The sequence below is a fragment of the Macaca thibetana genome, chromosome 5 (genome assembly GCF_024542745.1).
Source record: "Macaca thibetana thibetana isolate TM-01 chromosome 5, ASM2454274v1, whole genome shotgun sequence".
NCBI classification, from domain to species: Eukaryota; Metazoa; Chordata; class Mammalia; order Primates; family Cercopithecidae; genus Macaca; species Macaca thibetana.
Genome location: NC_065582.1, coordinates 132716201 through 132738806, shown reverse-complemented (window position 1 = coordinate 132738806; position 22606 = coordinate 132716201). Strand labels below are relative to the sequence as shown.

Genomic DNA, 22606 nt, shown 5'->3' with positions numbered 1-22606 from the left:
TTTAATTTCAACCCAGACCTGCACTTTGAAATCCAGATTTTTATATTTATGCCTGCTTGACATCTTTGCTAGGATGTGCAATGGGTATCTCGATGTAACTTCACACTATATGCAAAATAGTAATTGCAGGACAGGTACAGCGGCTCATGCCTGTAATCCAAGCACTTTGGGAGGCCGAGGCAGGCAGATCACTTGAGGTCAGGAGTTCAAGATAAGTATGGCCAACATGGTGAAACCCAGTATCTACTAAAACTACAAAAATTAGCCAGGAGTGGTGGCACATGCCTGTAATCTCAGCTACTCAAGAGGCTGAGGCAGGAGAATTGCTTGAACCTGGAAGCAGGAGGTTGTAGTGAGCCAAGATTGTACCACTGCACTCCAGCCTGGGTGACAGAGCAGTACTCCATCTTTTTTGTTTGTTTGTTTGTTTGTTTGTTTTAAGTAATTGTAGGTAAAATATACATCTAAATGTAAACATTAAAACAATAAAACTTCTAGACTATAACATAAGAATATATAATTGTAACTTTGAGTTAACAAAGATATCTTAAACATCATAGAAACATCTCTAGCCATAAAGGAAAAGATTAATAAGTTGGACTACATTAAAATTTGGAACTTTCATTAAGAAAGCACAAAGGTAATCTATAGAGAGGGAGAATATATTCACAGCACAAATAAACAAGTAATTTTTATCCAGAATATGAACAAATTGCCTAAATAAGAAAAAGACAAAAGATACTGTAGAAAAATAGGTAAGAAATGTGAACAGACACTTCTCAGAAAAGGATATTAAAATGACCAGTAAACATATGGATGACCTCATTAATGATCATATAAATGCAAATTTAAACTACAATGATATAACGCTATACACTTACTAGAATATTTAAAATCAGAAATTAAAATACTAAATGTTAGTAAAACCATGAAGCAACAGGGACTCTCATAGAGAGTAGCTCTGAATTTATATTGGCCTAATCACTTTGGAAAATATTTGGCATTATCTAGTAAACAAAACTGAACATACATAGGTCCTATGACCTAGCAATTTTACTTGTAGGTATATAACCAATAGAAACCAATATACATATATGCACACAAAGTTATGCATAAGCGTAACCCCATTATTTATAGCCGTCAAAAATTGTAGACATTCCACTGCCCATAAAAAGTAAAAGAAAAATAATTGTGTATCATAAAATGGAAAACCACAGAGATAAAATAATATATACCACAACTACATATAACAACATGGATGGTTCTCATAAACAAAATATTTAGTTTAAAAAGTCAGAAACTATGGTTCTATTCATATAACATTTAAAAATGACAAAATCGTTCTATGGCATTAGAAATCAGAATAAGGATTATCATTGAGAACAGGAGAGTTGTGACTAAATGGGCATACATAAGGCTTATTTTGTATCAGTAATATTCTTTTTCTTATTCTGGGTATTGAGCAAATGGTTTGTTCATTTTATAGTAATTTATGAACCTGCACATTTAAGAGTTGCATGCTTTTATATGTTTGCTAAACGTCAATTTTGAAAAGAAGTTTCTAAAGAGACACTGTATAGGGAGTATCCAGAAAAAAAAAAAAAATCAGAATGCCAAGAGCTTAAATAGTGATTGAAGAAAATATAAATTTTAACCTTAAAATGCTCTAAATATTTACCAGAAAATGTGAAAGCTATCTTAAAAAATCACAGTGGGACAGCAGTATTATTCTATATTGCTCCAGAAGACCAATAACTAAAAGAAGGCAGGTTTCGCCCCTTGCAGTCTAATTATTAGAACTTGCTGAAATGCAAATAACAACCTACAAAGGAATGAGCTGCCTATCAATGAAAATATTTAAACTATTTAAGCAAAGACTGCATAGCCATCTGTCAGAGAAGCTCAAAGGAGGATTCCCATAATGAGACAGAGGCTGAACAAGATAAACTCTGCTCCGTTCGTTTCTAAGAGGCTACGGTTCAAAATGAAATTGGTGTCAAACACATATCTGTCCCTCTCTGCTTTCCTCCTTCCCTTCCTTCCTCTCTCCCTCCTTCTACAATCCCTCTTTCCCTCTTCTGACTCCAAAAAGATAATTATAGAAAACAAGATCTTTCATTTGGTCAATTCTGTTTCATTCAAGAGAGTCTCACAAAGACTAATAGGTATGATGGGAACCCTCACCAGGGGTCAGATATAGACTGCTATGTATTGCATGCACTGCCAAATCCACTCTCCCCAAAGGAGAAAGTATTTTGGAACTGGATGTTCCTCCTCCTCAAATATTTTTCCAAGTATTTTGGATAACTTCACCACCTCAGAAAACACACCAGAAAATATGTCCATAATTTCCCTAGCTTGATAACTTAATAAATATTTCATACCGGATTGCAGATGTCAAAGTGGTATGCAGCATTCTTTCAAAGACACTTTCATTTCTTAGGTCCACAGAAAACCTTCAAACAACAGCAACTTGTTAAACTGTATATTCATTCCAGCATATTAATTCTCAACTAATTGAGATGTCATTTTATTTTGTGACTCTTTACTCCAATCCAATAAGATACAGAGCATTTATATCAACAAGTCAGTTATAACTAGCGTATTAAGTAGCATCTATTGCAAAGCAACAGATACATACAAAATTTTGGACAAGCCAGTGTGAGTATCATTAATAAAAGGGAAGCAAGCATAATTGGGCTTATTTTGTGGAAGAAAAAAGAAGGAAGAATGGTAATTGCAGGTGAAATACACATCTAAATGTCAACACCAAAACAACAAAACTTTTAGAAGATAACATAAGAATATATAATTGTGAATTTGAAATAGAAATCTATCTGTGTTATTTTTGGGAGGGGGGGAAAAGGGAGGGGGCTGCATGCAAGAAGGAAACCAATCTTGGCAGAGCCCTGGAGAGGTTCAGGACTCAGGAATTCCAGTAATATGGAAGGTAAGAAGGGTTAACTGGGGCTAAAACAAGGAGGTCATTTGAAAATACACTCTACCCATATGAAAAGAATTATCCATAGCCAGATAGTCATGCCTCTCAAACACCCTTGCAAAGGATTGAGGACTAATAACTAAAGAAATGGAACCAAGTCGCTGGGGAGAATTAGAGCACATAGCCTGGGACTTGGTGCCAAAGAGCAAGGCCTTCCATATTTAAGAGGGCCATTGACTAACAGAATATTCTCTCTCCAGTCATAGGTTGATGCAAAACCTATCAGTGATTACTAACTAGTTGACCCTAACTAGATTCACAGAGGTAATAGTCAGCTTTTGTGTCGTGTTATTCTTAAATGTTAATGAATAACCAAGAATCACTAGATATTTGGGAAAAATCTTGTTATGTGATAGACACAAATATATACAGAAAGAAAAATTCATCCTGGTAGACATAGAAGTAATTCAGGGAATAGAATAAAATTTTAAAACAAGCAAAGCAAAACAAAACAAGCAACAATTCTAGTTTTCTCAGGGATCACATAAGAATGCAACACTAAGATTAAAAACATAAAATGGTATACAATATTGTAAAATGAAAATGACATATAAAGCAAGATTATTCATGCTTTTAACATGAGGTATGTTCTGGAAAGGGTAAGGAGGAAAGAAAAATGAAAAACACTAGTGATATGCCTATTCAGCCCAATCCTATTGATATGGCTTGGCTTTGTGTCCCCACCCAAGCCTCATCTTGAATTATAATCCCCAGGTGTTGAGGAAGGACCCTGGTGCAACATAATTGAATCATGGGGGCAGTTTCCCCCATTCTGTTCTCATGATAGTGAATGAGTTCTCATGAGATCTGATGGTTTTATAAGTGATTGGAAAGTTCCTCCTTCAATCTCCATCTTTCCTGCCACCTTGTGAAGAAGGTGACTGCTGTCACTTCTGCCATGACTGTGAGTTTCCTGAAGCCTACCTGAGCCATGTGGAACTCAGAATCAAATTAAGCTTATTTCCTTATTACCCAGTCTTGGATATTTCTTTACAGCAGTGTGAAAATGGACTAATATACCTAGCATGTATAAATAATACGATCTTAACAGAAAAGGAAGAAAAGGAATGAGCATTTAAAATTAATAGACTGAACAATCTCAGAAAAGCTAGGGAAATTTAAGAAGCTAGAAAATACCCAAACATTTGGCAACTAAAAAACAACTTTTGGATAACTCATGGTTAAAAATAAACTAAAAAGGAGATTAGAAAATTTGGACTGCATGAAAATGAAAATACGACCTATCAAAATATCTGATGGTGCAAAAGTGGTGCTTAGAGGGAAATGTACAGCACTGAAACACCTATGTTAGAAAAGAAGAAAAATCTCAAATCGATGACCTAAACTTTCATCTAAAAAACTAGAAAAAGAAAAGCAAAAACCAAAGTAAGCAGAACAAAAGAAATAATAAATATCAGACATCAACAAAATTAACAACACAAAATCAATAGACAAAAATCAATGAAGCCAATAGCTGGCTCTTTGAGAAGATGGATAAAATCTCTAGCCAGCCTGCTCAGGAAGAAAGAGAAGACCAATATCTGGAGAGTGTGGATATCACCATAGATCCCACAGACACTAAAATGATAAGGGGATACTATAAGTAACTTTACGCCAAAAGATTTGACAAATTACAAATGCCAACATGAAGCTAGCGTTCAATAAAAAACAACTACCTTAATTATCATTGTAATAGTAAACATTGCAAAAGCCATATACTGGTCAGATAGGAAGGGGAGTAGCAATCCCTAGACAAGGAATGACAGCTAAATTGATTCTTCTGAGACTTTCCTCCCATATCTCAAAAACTGAAGCAGAGTATATATTTATAAAAAGTCACCCACCATGCCAATTCAAACATGTATTCTTGCTATCTTAACTGCAGTGAAGACATTGGTTCAGATTTAGATCTTCCCCTCTGCTAAAAATGAATAAATAGAGATCAACAATGGAGTCAGACACCTACAGTTGGTCCAAAGAATAGCACCTGCCAATATATGCACAGCCACAGTCCTGTGAAGACCCAACTGTAAAATACATTCTTCTCCCAGACAAAATAGTGAGAATAAAGAATGGGAAGGCTCAATTGTGTTCCCTTTTTAGCTATGGCATCTAAATAAACATAATACTGTTTCAAAAGTTAGGTTGTAAAGAGCATTGAATTAATTCACCACATCTTAGAGTTAAGGAGAAAAAGAGAAGTCAGCATGATTGCTAAACTTCTGTTTCTGATCCAAACTGTGCTATACACACCAAACTCTAAAAGTATTAAATTATATTCAACTGGAAAATCAGAATAAAAATGTTTCAAATATTACGCAACACAATTTACTCCTAATAGCAAAAACGCTAAATTAGAACTGTTACATATTACTTCAGTGTTTTCTGCCAAATTCACCATCATGCTTTGCAAATTAGATTGAGCCATAATTTTCGTAAATTTTAGAGAGTAGTCGTGGTTATATCCCTCTTAATGCTCTGAAGATTAGCTCTGTTATTTATTAGAGCACACTCAACATCTTTCCTGACAAATGAATTTTATTAAAATCTTTCTTATGAGGCCCTCTTTTAATTTTGAGAAGTAAAACTATTTGTTTGACAGAATAGCCATTTAATTTATCCATGTCTAATGATATGTTTCACATAGCAAATTATTTTTTTTCCCTTCTTGTTTTGTATCATTTGTAACATGAAAGGCATTGTACTTGTTAACATTAGGCAGCCAGAAGTTTTTTCTAACAATTTATAGAGCTGAAGAAATAAATACTACTATCATTTTGCATCAAGGGTCAAATAGTCACATGGATATATTCGTCCTTTATTGCACATATACAAATCCAAAACAATCTGTAAATGCTTCCTCACTTATGTACAATAGCACGTTTTATAATTTCAGTGACACAAATGTTTTAAAAGGTAAAAACCCTTATGTACATCACTGCAAAGAGCAAATTCACTAATTTTACATTTTATTGCACCCACCCCATTTTGAATTCTATTTCTCCAAAATTTGTAGCAATTTTAATAGTTCTTAATTAGTATTTTAATATGTGAAAAAAGTACATAAAATTAGTTTAAAAGAAGTCATAGCTTTCTTAGTTGCATACAGAGTGTGAATCCATAGACTCCAGTATACCAATGTTTTTGAAAGTTTCTTCTGGATGGAATTAGTAAAAATCTCTTCCCACAAAAGGATTATACTAAATGATTATTCTCTCTCTGTTAAAAATAAACTATACTAATTTTAAGGTCGTAGTTAGTGTTCTCTTTGCTGTAAACCACAAATTGAACTCTAAGCAAAATGGAGGATTTACTGAAATGGTCCTGCAGTATCTCCCAAATTCAAAGATCCCATTGAAGGCCCTTCCAAACAAAGGGACAGGTACACGGGTAGATTAGGGACCTCAGCAGCAGGAGATTATGATCACACATTTTAAAAGATTAGCCTCAGTGACTCCGAGGTTCTGTGTCTCTCCATTTCTAACGTCACTTTCCAACAGAGGGAATCCTATTGGCTCAACAGTAATTGATCATCTAGGTGGAGAGGGTTAGGGATTAGGGAGGACATCCATGGCCTCTAGGGCACCTGTCCTGGATCTGCATTCCATTTCCAGAGAAGAAAGAATTGTGAGGTGCCACCCCAAGGTTCTACCTCTTTGCTGCATGGTTTTTTTGTTTGTTTCTTTGTAAACAAGTTACTAGATATAATAAATTCACCAATAATTGTTCATTTAAAAATTTTCCTAAAGTATTATAATATATGTTTCTTGCTTCTATGTATGACTATAAAATATTTCAAACATAAAGTTAAGAAAGATTAATATAAAAAATATTAACATAACTATTATATCTAATACTCAGGTAGCCAACATCCTGCTAAGCAACTTGCTCAAATCTTAACATTCTCACATATTGGAATCATAAATGTTATGTGAATCATAAATGTTAAAGAAACAAAGCATTATATAAAAGCCTATTCTTTAATCCTACTCTTCTCCCTCCTTTATTTTCCAACTTCCTCCTACCTAGCGCAATGTAACCCTTTTCCCTAACTTAAGGTATATTATTCCTCAATGTGTACTACATAGTTTTTATATGATTACAACATGAGTATGTCCATACAAATGATTGTTGTGTCAGTTTTTGAACTTTATATAAACATTTAAAATAATAAGTTATTAAGCATTCTATGTGTATGGGGTTTTTTTGGTTTGTTTGGTTGGTTTTTTGGTTTTTGTTGTTGTTGTTGTTTGTTTGTTTGTTTTTTTGAGACAGAGTCTCAACTCTGTCACCTGTCACCCAGGTTGAAGGGCAGTGGCTCAATCTCAGCTCACTGCAACCTCCGCCTCCTGGGTTCAAACAATTCTCCTTCCTCAGCCTCCCAAGTAGCTGAGTTATAGGCACCTGCCACCACACCTGGCTATTTTTTTTTTTTTTTTTGTATTTTTAGTAGAGACAGGGTTTCACCATGTTGGTCAGGCTAGTCTCGAACTCCTGACCTTGTGATCTGCCCATCTGAGCCTCCCAAAGTGCTGGGATTACAGGCGTGAGCCACCACATCCAGCTCATTCTGTCTTCTAAATAGTGTTTCAAATACTTTTACCTGTATAAATTGATTTAATCCTCACACACTTTCTATTTAATACAGTTTGTAATCCAATTTACAGATAAGGAAACTGAAACCCAAGAAGGAACGAACTCATCAGTGACTGAGACTCATTCTGTACACATCATTCTGAAACATGCCTTTTTTCCTTTTAACTAAACTCGATGTCTTTGAGATGATCTTACGTTGACATAAAGAATGTCTATATTTTTGCATTAATTTCTGTATAATGTCGCATTGTAAGAATGGACAACAACCTGTTCTTATGTTTATGAACATTTAGGTTATGCTGCTATTATGGGCAATGCTACAATTACACTTACATGATAATTACAGACTTGTAATTATCTCCTCGCTTATATGATTGAGAGTTTCTCTCAATTATTTATCTACTAGTATAAAGATTATACACATCTTTCTCTTTACTAGATATTGTCAAACTGCTCTCTAAAGTTGCCTAACGGTGTACTCTACTGCCATCACCGAACATGGTTTCTTACTTCACATCTCACCTGCATTTGGAATAACACGTCTTTTTAAATTTTTGTAGATCTCGTGGGTGTGAAATATAGCTCATTTTAATTCTCTTGTCTTTGATTAGCAATCAGATTAGTACAGTTGAGTGTCTTTTCCTATTTATTGAACTATTTGGCTTCCTCATCCCTGAATTGCCTGTTTATAATCTGTACAGTTGTTGATTGGATTTTTTTAACTAGTAAAAATTCTTTTTAAGTTATTGATACAAATGCTTTGCCAGCTTTATGCATTACATATATATGTGGCTTGTCTTTAAACATTGCTAGTTATCTTTTGTCAATAAAGGATTTTAGTTTTAATGAAATCAGTTTTACTAAATTTTAATGGTTTGTGATTTTAGCATTTTGTTAAATAAATTCTTCCCAGGAGGTATAAAGAGATTTTTTCCCATATTTTCATATTTAATTAAATCACATGGAAATAATATTCATGTTTCCATGGATGAGTGTCTCTCTTTGGGGGCTCAATGGTTAATGAGCCCAGATTCCGGACCCAGATTGCTTGAGTTTAAACATGTGTTTTACCATGAACTTTGGGCAAAATATTTAACCTCTCTGTGACTCGTTTTGTCACCTAGAAATAAAGATACAAATCAGGAGTGATTGAGTTAACATATAAAGTGCTTAGAGGAGTGACAGTCATGCAATACAAGCTACTAATGTATCTACTGTTATTAACATCAGTTTTATCTGCTACATCTGAGCTAATACCCCACTCTCATAAGTAATATGTTTTCATAAGTCTTGCTCTGTGAAGGGCAATTTTGTTCATTTGCATAGTGGTTAAAATCAGACTCTGGAGCCAGACTGCCTAGATTTGATTTCAAGTCACTCACTAATCAGTTATGTAAACCTGGATAAGATGTTCAACCTCTTCGTGCCTCAGAATTCTCATCTATAAAGTGGATATAAAAATAATACCTATTTCATATATGTAGTAAATATTAAGAGTTCAGGGATATAAAGCACTTATGAAAAATGCCCAGTACTTGGTAAGCTTTTAATATATGTTAGCTATTGCTGAAATTATAGTCATTATTATTATTATCTAATTGTCTTGATGAAGTATAATTGGCTGTCTTGATTCTGTCAGTTTGAAAAACCCAGCACCAATTATATATGGGACATGTACTAGCAGACACAAGATTTAACTGGGAAAGTTTCTTACATATGTAAAATTTTTGGACACCAAATCATGCTTGGGCTTTTGGTTATTTGCAAATGACCAAATACTTTTTATTTTAATTCAAATGACTATGTCTTATGTCAGATATGTAACACTAAATATATCATTAAATTTTCACATAAAATGATTGATAACTTTAAATACCTAAACAAAATTATGTTTTGCTTACATAAGATGACATTATTGAAACAATTACATACTCCTTTTTTCTAAAATGGCTAGAACTAAGCTTTAGCATCTGTAGTTATAGAGCACTGCAGTGGATGTTGGTAGTATCCCTCTTAGATCTCATTTCCCAGGCAGATGTACCCAGCTCCAGAGCTGCAGGTGTTAAAAGCCAATAGTTCCCACCTGCACCCTCCTTGAAAGGACTGTCCTTAGCTGACAGGAGCTACTTCTCCATCTCCCACCTCTGTGGCAGCTGATGATTAATTGATGGAGAGAGGAAAGGCGAAGGAAATGTATACAAGCAAATTCCCCTTGCCGCAGACAGAACAATCTCTCATACATATTATTTCTGTGAGATCAGACTGAGACTAGATTTCCACTGAAACCACATCTCTGCCTAGCTTCTTCCTCTATGGTATTGTGCTTCCATCATGCCATAACAGGTTTCAGATGAAAGAACTTTCTCAATAGATCGCTTGCACTAAAATTGGCAGCCTAGGCTCTGTTTTTAGGGAATCTGACCTAACATAACACATGGTATTTATGCTTTATTAAACATCTATAATGCAGTAGCTTGCACTTTAGGAGGCCCAGCAAGAGGGTAACTTGAGCCCAGGTGTTCACGACTAGCCAGGGCAATGTAGGGAAACCCTGTCTCTACAAATAACTCTAAAAAATAGCTGGGTGTGGCAACACATGCCAGTAGTTTCAGCTTTTCAGGATGCTGAGGTGGGAGGATACTTGAGCCCAGGAAATCTTGGCTGCAGTGAGCCATGATGGTACCACTGCGCTCCAACCTGGGCAACAGAGCAAAGCGCTGTCTCAGAAAAGAAAAAAAAAAAAAATACACCTACCAAGTTTTAGGCTTAGATGTACTTTACACATTATATAATTGTATTCTATAAATATCTCAGCAGTGTGAAAATTATTATCCCCATACTTTGGGTGGGGAAACTCAGGCTGTGTTGAGTTGAGAAATGTGTCTTTAGCTTGTGATAAGTAGAAAATTCAAGATTCAAACTCAGATAAGATGACTCCATAACCTTCACTCTGTCCTGCACTTCTCACTGCTTCTGTATCAAATTTTTATCCAGGAAATAAGGAAATTAAAGATCTACCCAGCTATACTTTTTCTAGTGAAATAAACGTTGATATACATTTTCCCCCAAATGTTGATGTAATTTATTTAAAATGAGGTTAAGATTGTGTGAGTCATATAATTTCCATAAGGGTTTATTAGTAGACAAGCATGAATTATATTAAAAAATAAATAAACATCTGTATAATACCTTCATTTTCTTGAAAGGGAACATTTTATAAAAGTTGGAAAATAGCAAGGAGGGAAAAGATCATGTCAGCACAATGTTATTGGTCATATACAACACAATCTTATGTTTCATAGAGATTTCAACACAGGAAATGGGTATATTAGGAACCACCTAATTCATAAGTTTTCCTGACCCAGGTACAGTGGTTTCTTTGAATGACTCTAAAGGAAAAGCTGTAGGGAATGTTTTTTTACTAGCTTCAATAATGCATATTTCAAAGCCAAAACTAGTCACCCATGTGACTGTTTACACAGTGAACATTCAGTGGGAAAATAAGTGTCAGTGGGTCTCACTTTTCCCACCCAGAACAGCATGTGACATGTGACCTTTCATTATTATCTTCATGAGTCTTTAATTAGAAGGGAAATGTTTTATTTTTACTTTTTTCACTCAACAAATCAGGGATTCTTAGTTTGCTACTATCTGAAAAATAATTATCTCCTCCCCTAGCTGCTTGTTCACTAGAAAGAGTTACATAATCCTATTACATTAGAAGCACTATAGGGAGGACCCATCTCCCAAACATCTTTGTTTTTGACAAATGGTAAAGTGGTTTGGACAGAGTATAAGTTAAAATGGAGAGGGGTTCCTACAACACTAAAAAAATCTATAGTGTTTCTTTAAAAAATATTCTGATGGCTATAATATCTTATGATGACCAGCAATCTTTGCATCTCTAATAAAATCTATAAGCAACTGATTGTCTCAAAGAACTGTTTCAACTATCTTTTCTAAAGAGAAATTCAAATCTAATCAATGTTTTCCTTAAAGACTATGAGCAAAAGTATTGCATATTTTCTATATCTATTTTATTCACAATTATAGCTTTAGCAGTTATAACACTCCTTTATTATAAAATTTATTATATATTAAATAGTTGTCATGTATCATACAGTGTGACAAATGTTTAATCTATATTTTCAATAATCAATATTAAGATGAAGGTACTCTTTTAATTCCCACATTACAGAGAAGGAAATTGTGGCTTAGAAAATACAGTAATGTCCTTTGCAATCCATAATACTTGGTAGGCAGTGAGTCTGGAACTTCAGTCTAGTTACTGTCTACCTCAAAATTCTGTTTTATAATCACTGAACTATACTAAATCCTCTAAAGCCAGGATTATACTTCTTTCCATTATTAAAATTATTATCAGCTGCTCACTCTCCACTGAATCTCACAAATCACCATTTCTTACATAAAAACAAGCACATGGTGTGCAGATTTTATCTCCTAAGTAATCACTCAATCTATCTTTCTCTTCCCATTCATTTTGTCATTTATTTATCTCAGACTTCTATTATGTATTGCCTGAACTGTTACAATGGCCTCTCAGTTGACCTCCCTGTCTTATAGCTCATTCCCCATCTCTATGGAGACACACTTATCCCCATATACTGCTGCCGGTGTACTCTTAAATTGCATGTCTGATCACATTAACCATTTGTATACATTCTTTTAAGGACATTCATCACCTTCATCTCAGTAACACTGTCCTTGCTACTGAGCACAGTAACAGAGCCCTTAGACCTGTCTGTTACCAATCTCTTTGGCTTCATTGCCTTCTCTCCCACATTGATTTGAGAATTATTTACCAAGTAAAATTGACCAGGGTTCGTGACCAAATGGATGTGAGATCTGATAAGTGGAAAAGGAAAAACAAATAACTTACTAATAGAGTAAATGTTGAGCATTTGAGGGATAGCAATATGGAGGTAAACTTTGGAGTAGAATTCAGATCTTTTTCTCCAGCTTCTTAATATCTGCACATATTCTTTTGTCAAAAACAACTCAAATTCAGTATGTTCAAAATCAACCACATGATCTCTGTCCCCCATTTCTGATCTTTTAGTGCACTACATCTCAGAGTGGCAGCATCATCTATCCATCTCCAAAGACCACCCCCTTTCTTTCTACCCCTTCCTTAACTATATCTTATCACAGCATCCTGCCAAGTTTGCCTTCTAAATAGCTCTCAAATCATTTCTCTTCTTTTCATCTGATTTTGCAATGCATCCGCTGGCATCTGCTTAATCCTTTCTGAAATTTATTCCCTATACTAAAGGCACACTGATGTTTTCTGTCTGAAAATCTGATTATATCATCCTCTATCCACTTACACACAATCAGAGCTTTTTGTGTTTTTCCTCCATAGCACCTGTCACATTGCATTTTTGCTTTTATTTCTTTTTTTTTCTTTTTGTTTTTTTTTTTTGAGACGGAGTCTCGCTCTGTCACCCAGGCTGGAGTGCGATGGCCGGATCTCAGCTCACTGCAAGCTCCGCCTCCCGGGTTCACGCCATTCTCCTGCCTCAGCCTCCCGAGTAGCTGGGACTATAGGCGCACGCCACCTCGCCCTACTAGTTTTTTTTGTATTTTTTAGTAGAGACAGGGTTTCACTGTGTTTCACCGTGTTAGCCAGGATGGTCTCGATCTCCTGACCTCGTGATCCGCCCGTCTCGGCCTCCCAAAGTGCTGGGATTACAGGCGTGAGCCACCGCGCCCGGCCGCTTTTATTTCTATACAAATAATGATTATTTGATTATTCATTTTCTGCCCCAAACAACTGTAAGCTCCATAAGCACTTGCCACCCATTGTATCCCAAGCAGTTAGTACGATGCCTTATATAGAGCCATTTATCACTATTTGTTTAACGACTAACTGAAAAAAACATAATTAATAGATAGACAAAAAGGATCTAGGTTTCTGTTTTTTGTAGCAAGAAACATAGTCAGTGAACTCATGGGTTTTGATGGTTCACTAAGGGAAAATGTGTATAGTAGAAGCGATATAGGTCAACCGGAGGTATAAGGTGATCAGCCCAAGAAAGAGATTGAGTTAAAAAGTCAGAAGAAAGTAGAAAAACTGTAAGATAACTATATCATAGACACCAAGAAAGGAAATAAAACAGATTGATCTGCTATGCAAATACTTCAGAGTAGTCTTGAAAGAAATTGAAAATTATTGTCTCAAAATAATCCATTTTACCTCTCTAATTTCTAACTAGTTTTTTCTTCAATTACCACATCTTGACCTCTAAGATGTTCCTTAGTCTCTAACATATACATGAAATGCTCTCAAGATGTACATCTTCATTAAAGCATCCTGTGTAATTCTCCCGTTCCTACTGCAACATTTCTGGAGATTAAATTATGTCCTAGTTTCAGCCTCATTTAAATATTTAATTTCTATAAATTTTCCACTGATATTTCTGAGAAAATGCATTTGTAATAGCTCGTATATTTATTCGATGAGTTCAGGTCTCTGAATTTTTTACATCTGTTTGAATTACCGTCATTTGCCTCTAATGTGAGTTGTTGGCTATTCTAAAACAGACCGGTACAATGTGCTGTGCCAAGCACTTATCATAAGCATACACTTTGCAAATGCTTCACTGTGGTAGTAGTGTTAAAAACTTCATAGCATGAGCAATCAGAAAGCTACACTTGCTCAGGAAACAATAGATCTGCATACAATTGAGAAATAAATAATAAAATTACTCATTTTAGTCTTTTAAGAATTTTTAAACCTAAAATACATGAGGTGTGAGGTAGAAACATTTTCACACATGAACGGCTCATATTTAAAATAAAGCTAAATAGCTACATTACTAGGGAAAAACATTCATTGTCCCTGTCATTTGAAGTACTGTACAACAAATAAAAAATTTTAAAAATATTTTTGTACATAAATTGCACATAAATTTCAATGTTTTGTCTAAACAGATGATGGAAGAGCATATTAATTTAAATATTAATATTATATTTTCTATAGTATTCATCTAGAGCTGAATTTAATTATTCCATTTTTATTTTGTCTTACTTTCTATCTCTACTCTGAAAAATATAAACCGGCTAAGGTCATGAACTCTGCAGCACCTCAGACTCCCAATGCCTAGAACCATTCCAACCTTGTGCAAATGCACAAGAAATATGTTTTGGGTGACTGGAAAATGAATGGAAGTTGAGCAAGAACATATATAGGTATATCATTTAGAAGTCTGTTTTAATTTCTTTAAGATATAATAATGGCTTGAATCAAGGTAAACGATACTTAGGATGATTAAAGTAAATTGATTTGACTTATACTTAAGAGAACTTGGTAGGTAGCTTATTCAACATGGGTGAGAGAAAGAGTCTGTAACTGACATGCTTCTGATCTGAGTAAGATGGTGGTTAGTGCTGTAATTCGTCATCAAAGGAGATAACAATGGAAGAACAAGATAAAGAAGATGTGTTTGAAAAGAAGCGTATCATTGCGGTTCAAATCACAGACTCTGGGTCTCTAAAGCTGTCTGTGCTTGCTGGTCCTACTATTTAATCGTCGACCATTTTTTTCAACCTTATGGAATTTGTTTTCTACCTTTACTGTGGGTGGAATTTGTTCTTGACAAATTAAAAAAATAATAATAATCTACAGGCAAACACAATGGATGGTTTTTCAGTCCTTATCTTGTTTGACCACTGATAATCATTTGCTCCTTCTTGGACGTCCTTAACAGGTTCTTTGACACCACTTTCTCCTGCCTTTCCTCAAACATCTCTAGCTGCTGTACTAACAGTCAGATAAATTCCAGACTTTTCTGCTGTGATTACTAAGGCTGTCCAAAGTCTAGTCTCTGCCCATGTTTCCATCCCCACCCTTTTAAAACCTCTGTCAGCCTACTTCCTACAAGAAATGTTCCCTTATTTTAAGTCAGGGCTAATTCTATTCTATTAACTAAACATGGTATGATTTTTTTCTCTCTCTGAAGTACATTGAGGGTTTTGCCTGCATGTGATATTTTCAGTGGATCTGATAGTGAGAAAAACTCCAACTCTTTTTTGAGAAAGTATTGGTAGAATAGATGTCCTTATATATGTATTGTTCTGTTGCTCTAAATATTTTTTATCACACTATTTCTGATTTTCTGTAAGTCAGTCACTTACTACACCTTTAGCACGAATATTTGCCTTTCCTATTAAATTTAATTTGGAATATGTTAAGACTTACACAGACTGTTATCACAAATATCATATTAACAAAGGATGAAAGTAAATCTTTATTCCAAATAATATTCACATACTCTACATATTTGATATAGCACACATTTTAATAAAGTAAAAGTATATTCTCCTTGGATCATTCAAAATAATAATGATAACACATATTCTTCTATTATATGATTTCTATCACATCTTCCAAAGTAGGACTAGAAGACAGACTATGTATGGTACTATATTCTAGGAGTCACGTAAAATCAGGGGACAAAACTTGGGGTCAGTTGGTGATGCAACTTGAGAGAGTGTAAAAAGAGGTTAAGTTTAAAAGAAGCTGGAGGCTTTACCTAGGTTAAAGAACCATTCTGCCACGCAAAGGCATTTTCTTTGCAATGAATGTTTAGAATCCTTTTTCTTTTTAACCATTTGGCTACTTCTAGATATGTAAATGAGAATCTTTGACTTTTTACATTTATTCCTATAATATATAATTAATAAAGAGGAACCATATTTTACATCTTACAAATTACTTTAAGAAAGATATTTAATGTTATATTTTTAATGTTAATTGTGCCTTTAGTGTATACATTTTAAGCTATTAGGTGAAATGTACTTACACTCAGTTTTCCATTGCGATTGTCTTCTTCTCTCATTGCCAGGGCCATCAGAAAATTATCTTGTAGGTCTTTACCAGCACTTGTTAGTGTCCTGTAAAAAGCAGATCTTCAGTTGTAATATATTAGATAACAAATATGTTTCCAACACTCTGGAGCCAACAATAATGCTTCTTTATCCCAAGTGACAACTTCCTTGCAACATGAAAACCATATAAATAAAATCATTATGATCTGCTAGATTCATCAATTTAATTTTATACAGTAATAGAGTCTTTATTTATAAATAGTTGAAATCAAGCCTTTAAATAATATATCCATATCAGGATTCATGGCAGATATTATTTCATTTACATGCCCATTTTGTTCTTTTTTTAATATATCATGAAAAGTCAACATGCTTGTACTGCTCACTTCCCATACAAATTTTAAATTGCCTATAATTTTAGTACAGTTTATTCATTAATTTGGGGAAATGAAAATACTAGACACCTATGCTAATATAGTTACTGGAGTAGAGCATTAATTTTAGCTCTATGAGTAGAAACAATCAAGGGAGGAAAGGAAACTAGGTTGACTTATCTTTGTTAGATGAAGGGAAGCATCAAGAATTCAAAAAATAACATTCTCTGGAAATATATTTTAAAAGAAATGTATCACAAAGATCTCAATCAAACAAAACTGAACCACATAATAGTGAGTTCAAGAGTGATTTGTGAAATAATCATCTTTTCTTTATACAGCAATTTCCTACATATTCCACAAACTTTTTCATCATGTGTCTGCTATGTACCAGGAACTGTATCAGGGCACAATCATGCACAAGACATAGTTCCTGCTCTCAAGTTGCCTATGGTCTCATAGAGGTAAACAGATACATAAACATAATGTCATACCATGTGATAACTGGAATAATAGAGATATAGACCAAGTATCAGAGGAGTTCATAAAACAAGTGTCTTACTCAATGAAAAGTCACTTAATCTCAAAATTAAAACCAATTACTCTTGAACTTAATGTTAAAACTTGACGTAGTATATACTAACCAGTTTGTGGGGTGGAAGGAGAGCGTTATCAGTAACTACAAAGGAATAAAGAAATACAAATGTAAAATTGCAAGGCAATCGGGTAATGGCAAAACAGAGTAAACACAGGAAGTGAGGGAGAAACCAGTTAATATTAATAGAAGTTAACATTTTAATAAACATATTGTTATAAATATTTAGTAAGTCCAGATAGTAGAGTCTGGTCTTACAACTCATTCTCACAATCGCTTTCAGGGAAGGCTTGTGTGCTACTTAAGGAGGTTGGACCTTGTCATTGTACCAGAAAGTGTTGAACCAAAACGGTCTAATGCAAGGAAATTAGATAATCAAATCTGTGTTTTAGAAACAGTATTCAGCAACTTTGAAAAAGGTAACCTGGAGGAGAGCAACACTGCAGGGATTAATTAAGGGACTATCACAAACCTTTAGAAAGAGATGATGAATATCTGATTTAAAGAAGTGATGGTAAGGATAGGAAGGAAAGGATAGATTTGGGAAATATTTAAGAGAGAAAATACACCTAGTGATTGTTTTTTGCGAAGAGTTAAGGAGCAATTACTACTAGGTTAAATCATTGCAACCTACTGTTTATGTTATTGATCTAGAAATGTAGCTCCTTAAATTGATCATAACTTATCTGCTTTTGCTTTTCTAGCTTTATGTTCCTCAGTTTGTCATATATATATAAAATATCTATATTAAATATATAATATAGATATAAAATATATATCAATAATAAAAAACCTAAATTTACATGGAAAATAATTACTAATTAGCACAAAAGGAGATAATCAGATATTTGAGAATTTCTTTAATGCACTGTTCTGTCCAAAAGTGAGTGTTCCATGTTACGATATATACTATGTATTACTTTGATATTAAATGTCTCAAACAGAAAAGTAATTTTATCAGTTGCTTGTTTAGAAAAATCTACATGTTTTCTACTGCTATTCTACTACTACTGCTATTTCTACTACTACTAATATTCACTTATTCAGCGTCTACCTAATTTCCTGCTTATGGTCTGTTTTCAAAACCACAGTTTGTTGGAAATTCTCTGTGAAATTTGAACAGAGAATTCATTTTACAAGTACATATATTGGGCTATAGTAACCAATAGCCCAAATCTCAGTGGTTTACAGTTGCAAGAGATTACTTCTCAATAATAATATGCATAAATAGCAGGTTTACTGTGGCTCTTCATCTTGGGGGACTGAGACACTGATGAAACATCTTCTATCTGAACCATCTTCGGTTATTGTGCAGAGGAGAGAACAGAGCCACACAATGTCTCTTAAAGCTTCTGCTTAAAAGTAACACATATAACTTCTACTCATATTTTCTTGGCCAAAGCAAGTGCTATGCCCAACCTTGAAATCAATGGTGTGAGAAAATACAATCCTTTCTAGGGATTTGTAGTAAATATTTGTGAACAGTAGCTCAGACACTCATGGCTTCCTATAGCATAACCAACAAAGGTTGAGATTAAATTGCTCAGAAAATAAGAGCAGTAAAGAAAACAATTCCTGAGCAAATCTTGATAGTACAGGAGATTTGTTAACTTGGTTCACTGTAGTGTCACCGAGTAAACGCTCTTTTGAGAATTAAAATCACTAATTCTAGCTTCAAAATCGAACCTTCCCCTACATACCCACAGAGCATCCTAAAAATTACAGCTAAAGCAAGGAAAAATTAATAGATTTCATCTTCTGTGATAGTTGTAGACATCTATTGCTTTTGCCTCCTAATATTGTTTCTCCCTTTTTGCTGTCAACACAAGCCTAACTTTTACTTGGGCAACAGTCTTTTCTACACTCTTTGTCTTCGTAGAATCAAGGTATCCACTTACTTACAACTCTAACCTCCCAAACCTCAGCTAATGAATACACCTCAAGGTCTGCCAATGTCATTTCACCTCATGAGGATGTAAATCTTTAACAGAGACACAAGAATGAAAGATAGCTGGATTTATAGTGGCTACCCTTACTTCCTACTACATAGTCTTCTTCAACTTTGTCTTTGAATCTATGATAATCAGTGCTCTTCCAATTCCCTTTTTGATTTTGTTCATTAGAATTGGTTTCTATTGCTCACAATAAAAACCTGTAATTGATACAATGGCTATACAGTTAGGGTACTACAGAATTCCTAAGAGTTTCCACAAAATATGTCTACTTTCTACTCCTGCTACCTTCCCAAGCATACCTTATTTTGCTGCAAATTTTTAGAACTTTACAGATAAAGTCCAATTTGATCATCAACCCTGATCCCACAGCACAAAAGGGAATGATCACTATCAGTTTTGCCTGTAGCCTTCAAGGTTTTTTAAATTATATATAGATATATGTCTATAATATATCTATATATTTGTGTATGCATAAAATTATATATAGTATCATGTGGTCAGTTCATTTTATTACATATTTTGCAACTTGCTGTTTTATTGCTATTGTTATAACTATTCCTTGAAGTGGATGTTTATGAAAGTTCCAAGGAAAACCAAAATTATCCCTGATATATCAGATATAAAATGCCAGAAGAATAGATTTTTAGGCATCATTCACTAGTAAGGATGGGACTCCTAATATTTTGCTAAGCATGACTCTCTTGATAATGGCCGAGGTTTTCAGCAGATATCTGGGCTGGACAAGAAAATAAAGTAATAGGCAATAGAATTCTTACTGTCCCTGGGTACTATGGCAGACACTGTTCCCCCTTCTTCCATAACAATGAAAGCCCCAGTTTTCACTTGGGCATGTAGCAGCCTGGAATAAAGACCACATTTCTTAGTCTCTTTGCAGCTAATTATGTTCATGTCACTAACTTTTGCACATTAAGAGTCAAGTGAAAATGATGTGTGACTTCTAAGAGTATACTTAAAGTAGGGAGGGGTACTTTTTTTCTTGTAGCTAGAATGCAATATAATGACTGAAACTCCAACTGCCATCTTGGCCATAAGTTGGAGGCCACTATTATGGAGAAACAAAGAGGGGGCAGGGTCCCTGATATTTTAGAATACCCACATAGCCTTGAGTAACACCAGCTGGAGTGTGTGAATATGAGACTGAAAAGAATTTATATTTGGTTTCAGCCACTGTTATTCTGGGGTTTTCTGTCACTTTTTTACCCACCTAATCCAAAAAGATACTTGACTGTTTGAAATTTGTTCACTTTCTGAAAAAAGATGCTCTTGTGTGATTGGCTTGGTGATCAAATTGGAATTTAACCTTAGGTGAAATATTCTAAGAATTTCCCAGGAGACTGTATTACTTACATAACTAAAATGATTTTTCTAAGACAGTCATAGGTTAAGTCTATCAAATAATAGCACAAGATAATAAAAATTAAACTAAAATATAAGATGGAATATCAACCTTTAATTCCTACTCACTTATCAACTGATTAGTCCAAACAACCACATTTTTCTGAACCTGGATTTCATGATGTGCTAAATAATATCTAGGCTCAATAGCAGAGGTAAAACTTGTGGTCTAAAGCAATCATACTGTATCATTAACCACCAAACATCATTAATATATAATTAATCCAAGCAAATGACTATTATTCTGACAATATCCTAAGTTCATACTGTTCTTCTTTTATTATTGTGCAAGTCTCACATACATAGACTTACATCATTTCTTATAAACTCAATGAGGAAGATAGAAGTATTATATAAATTTGGAACAGAGGAGATAAGGATCTTTGGCTCCAAAGCTATCTGAAGCAGAGAAAAAAAAATGTTATATAATAATCATTCTTATATTATGCTACAGCTGAGAACCTGAAACTTCTTAGCAAGAGGAAATATTGGAAAAGAATGAAAGTTAATGCAGAGTGTGAGGTAAGGAATTCTTAAATCTTTAACATGGTTAAACTAGGTTTATTTAACAGCCAGTGACCTGAGAAACCTTGCTTATATAAATATTACAAAAGCAGTAACTTCCTCAAGAAGTGAAGTAGGTCTGTTTCAAAATCTTAGCGTTATAAGTTCTACAAAGGCAAATACTCCATCTTTATTGTTCATACTCCACTGCACTTTCAAAATGTGGTAAAAGTTACATGGATGAGTTAAATTTTACCAACCATGTTTAATCAATAGCTAAAGCTATTTATATAATCCTACTTGAATGACTATAAACATATTTTTAATCTTCAACAATTAGGTTACTGGTTTTATGATTTAAGTGTGTTGTTTATATATCATTATCACATAAACTGACATTATTAACTTAACACTCAAAATGAATGAATAACAAAAGGAAAAAATTGGAAAACCGTTAAAGTAGAAACTTATTTTCAAGAGTTACTTTTTAAGAGTTTATTTTTTAAATAAGTTCTTTCACTACATATTTGTGATATCAATTATTTTTCGGATTTTTAATGTATAACTGGAAGTGTTCTAACAAACAAAGTTTGATTAATCATTAAGATGTTTTCTAGGCCAGGCATGGTGGCTCATGCCTGTAATCCCAGCATTTTGGGAGGCTGAGGCACGCGGATCACAAGGTCAAGAGATGGAGACCATCCTGGCCAACATGCTGAAATCCTGCTCTACTAAAAATACAAAAATTAGCTGGGCATGGTGGCGCACACCTATAGTCCCAGCTACTCTGGAGGCTGAGGCAGGAGAATCACTTGAACCTGGGAGGCAGAGGTTGCAGTGAACCAAGATCATGCCACTGCACTCCAGCCTGGCAACAGAGCAAGACTCCATCTCAAAAAAAAAAAACAAAAAACAAAAACAAAAATGATGTTTTCTAATAAGCAGTTCTTAAAAATTCCTATTTCAAATCTGAGATTAAATCTATTCTAACAGCAATACTTTTTAGCTATTGGGCACTGCCTTTGTACTAGTCCCTATGCTAGACATTTTGCAAACAATTTTAATTATTTTTAAATAAAATCTAATGGGAATTATATTTATAACTTCACTATAATCAGCTAGTATTCAGTTTTATTCTAGATTCACTAATTCACAGGTTTTATTTCACTATAATGAAACCTCACAATATATCAAAGCAGCATATCATAAACACTACATCATAATATTTTTACATTGTGAAACCAATGAGAATTCACTGGGGAGAAGGAACATAAATTAGTAGGGGTGTAGGAGAGTAGGAGGAGTGAGGTATGCA

The 22606-nt window shown here is 34.2% G+C and overlaps 1 protein-coding gene across 1 annotated transcript in view; it reads right to left on the bottom strand.

The window, feature by feature from the left end:
• CFAP299 (cilia and flagella associated protein 299) overlaps positions 1–22606 on the bottom strand; it is a 650508-nt gene that overhangs the window by 393206 nt on the left and 234696 nt on the right. The window contains exon 3 of the mRNA XM_050792019.1: positions 16423–16513. Coding sequence (XP_050647976.1) covers positions 16423–16513 — 91 coding nt within the window. The remainder of the gene's footprint in view (positions 1–16422; positions 16514–22606) is intronic.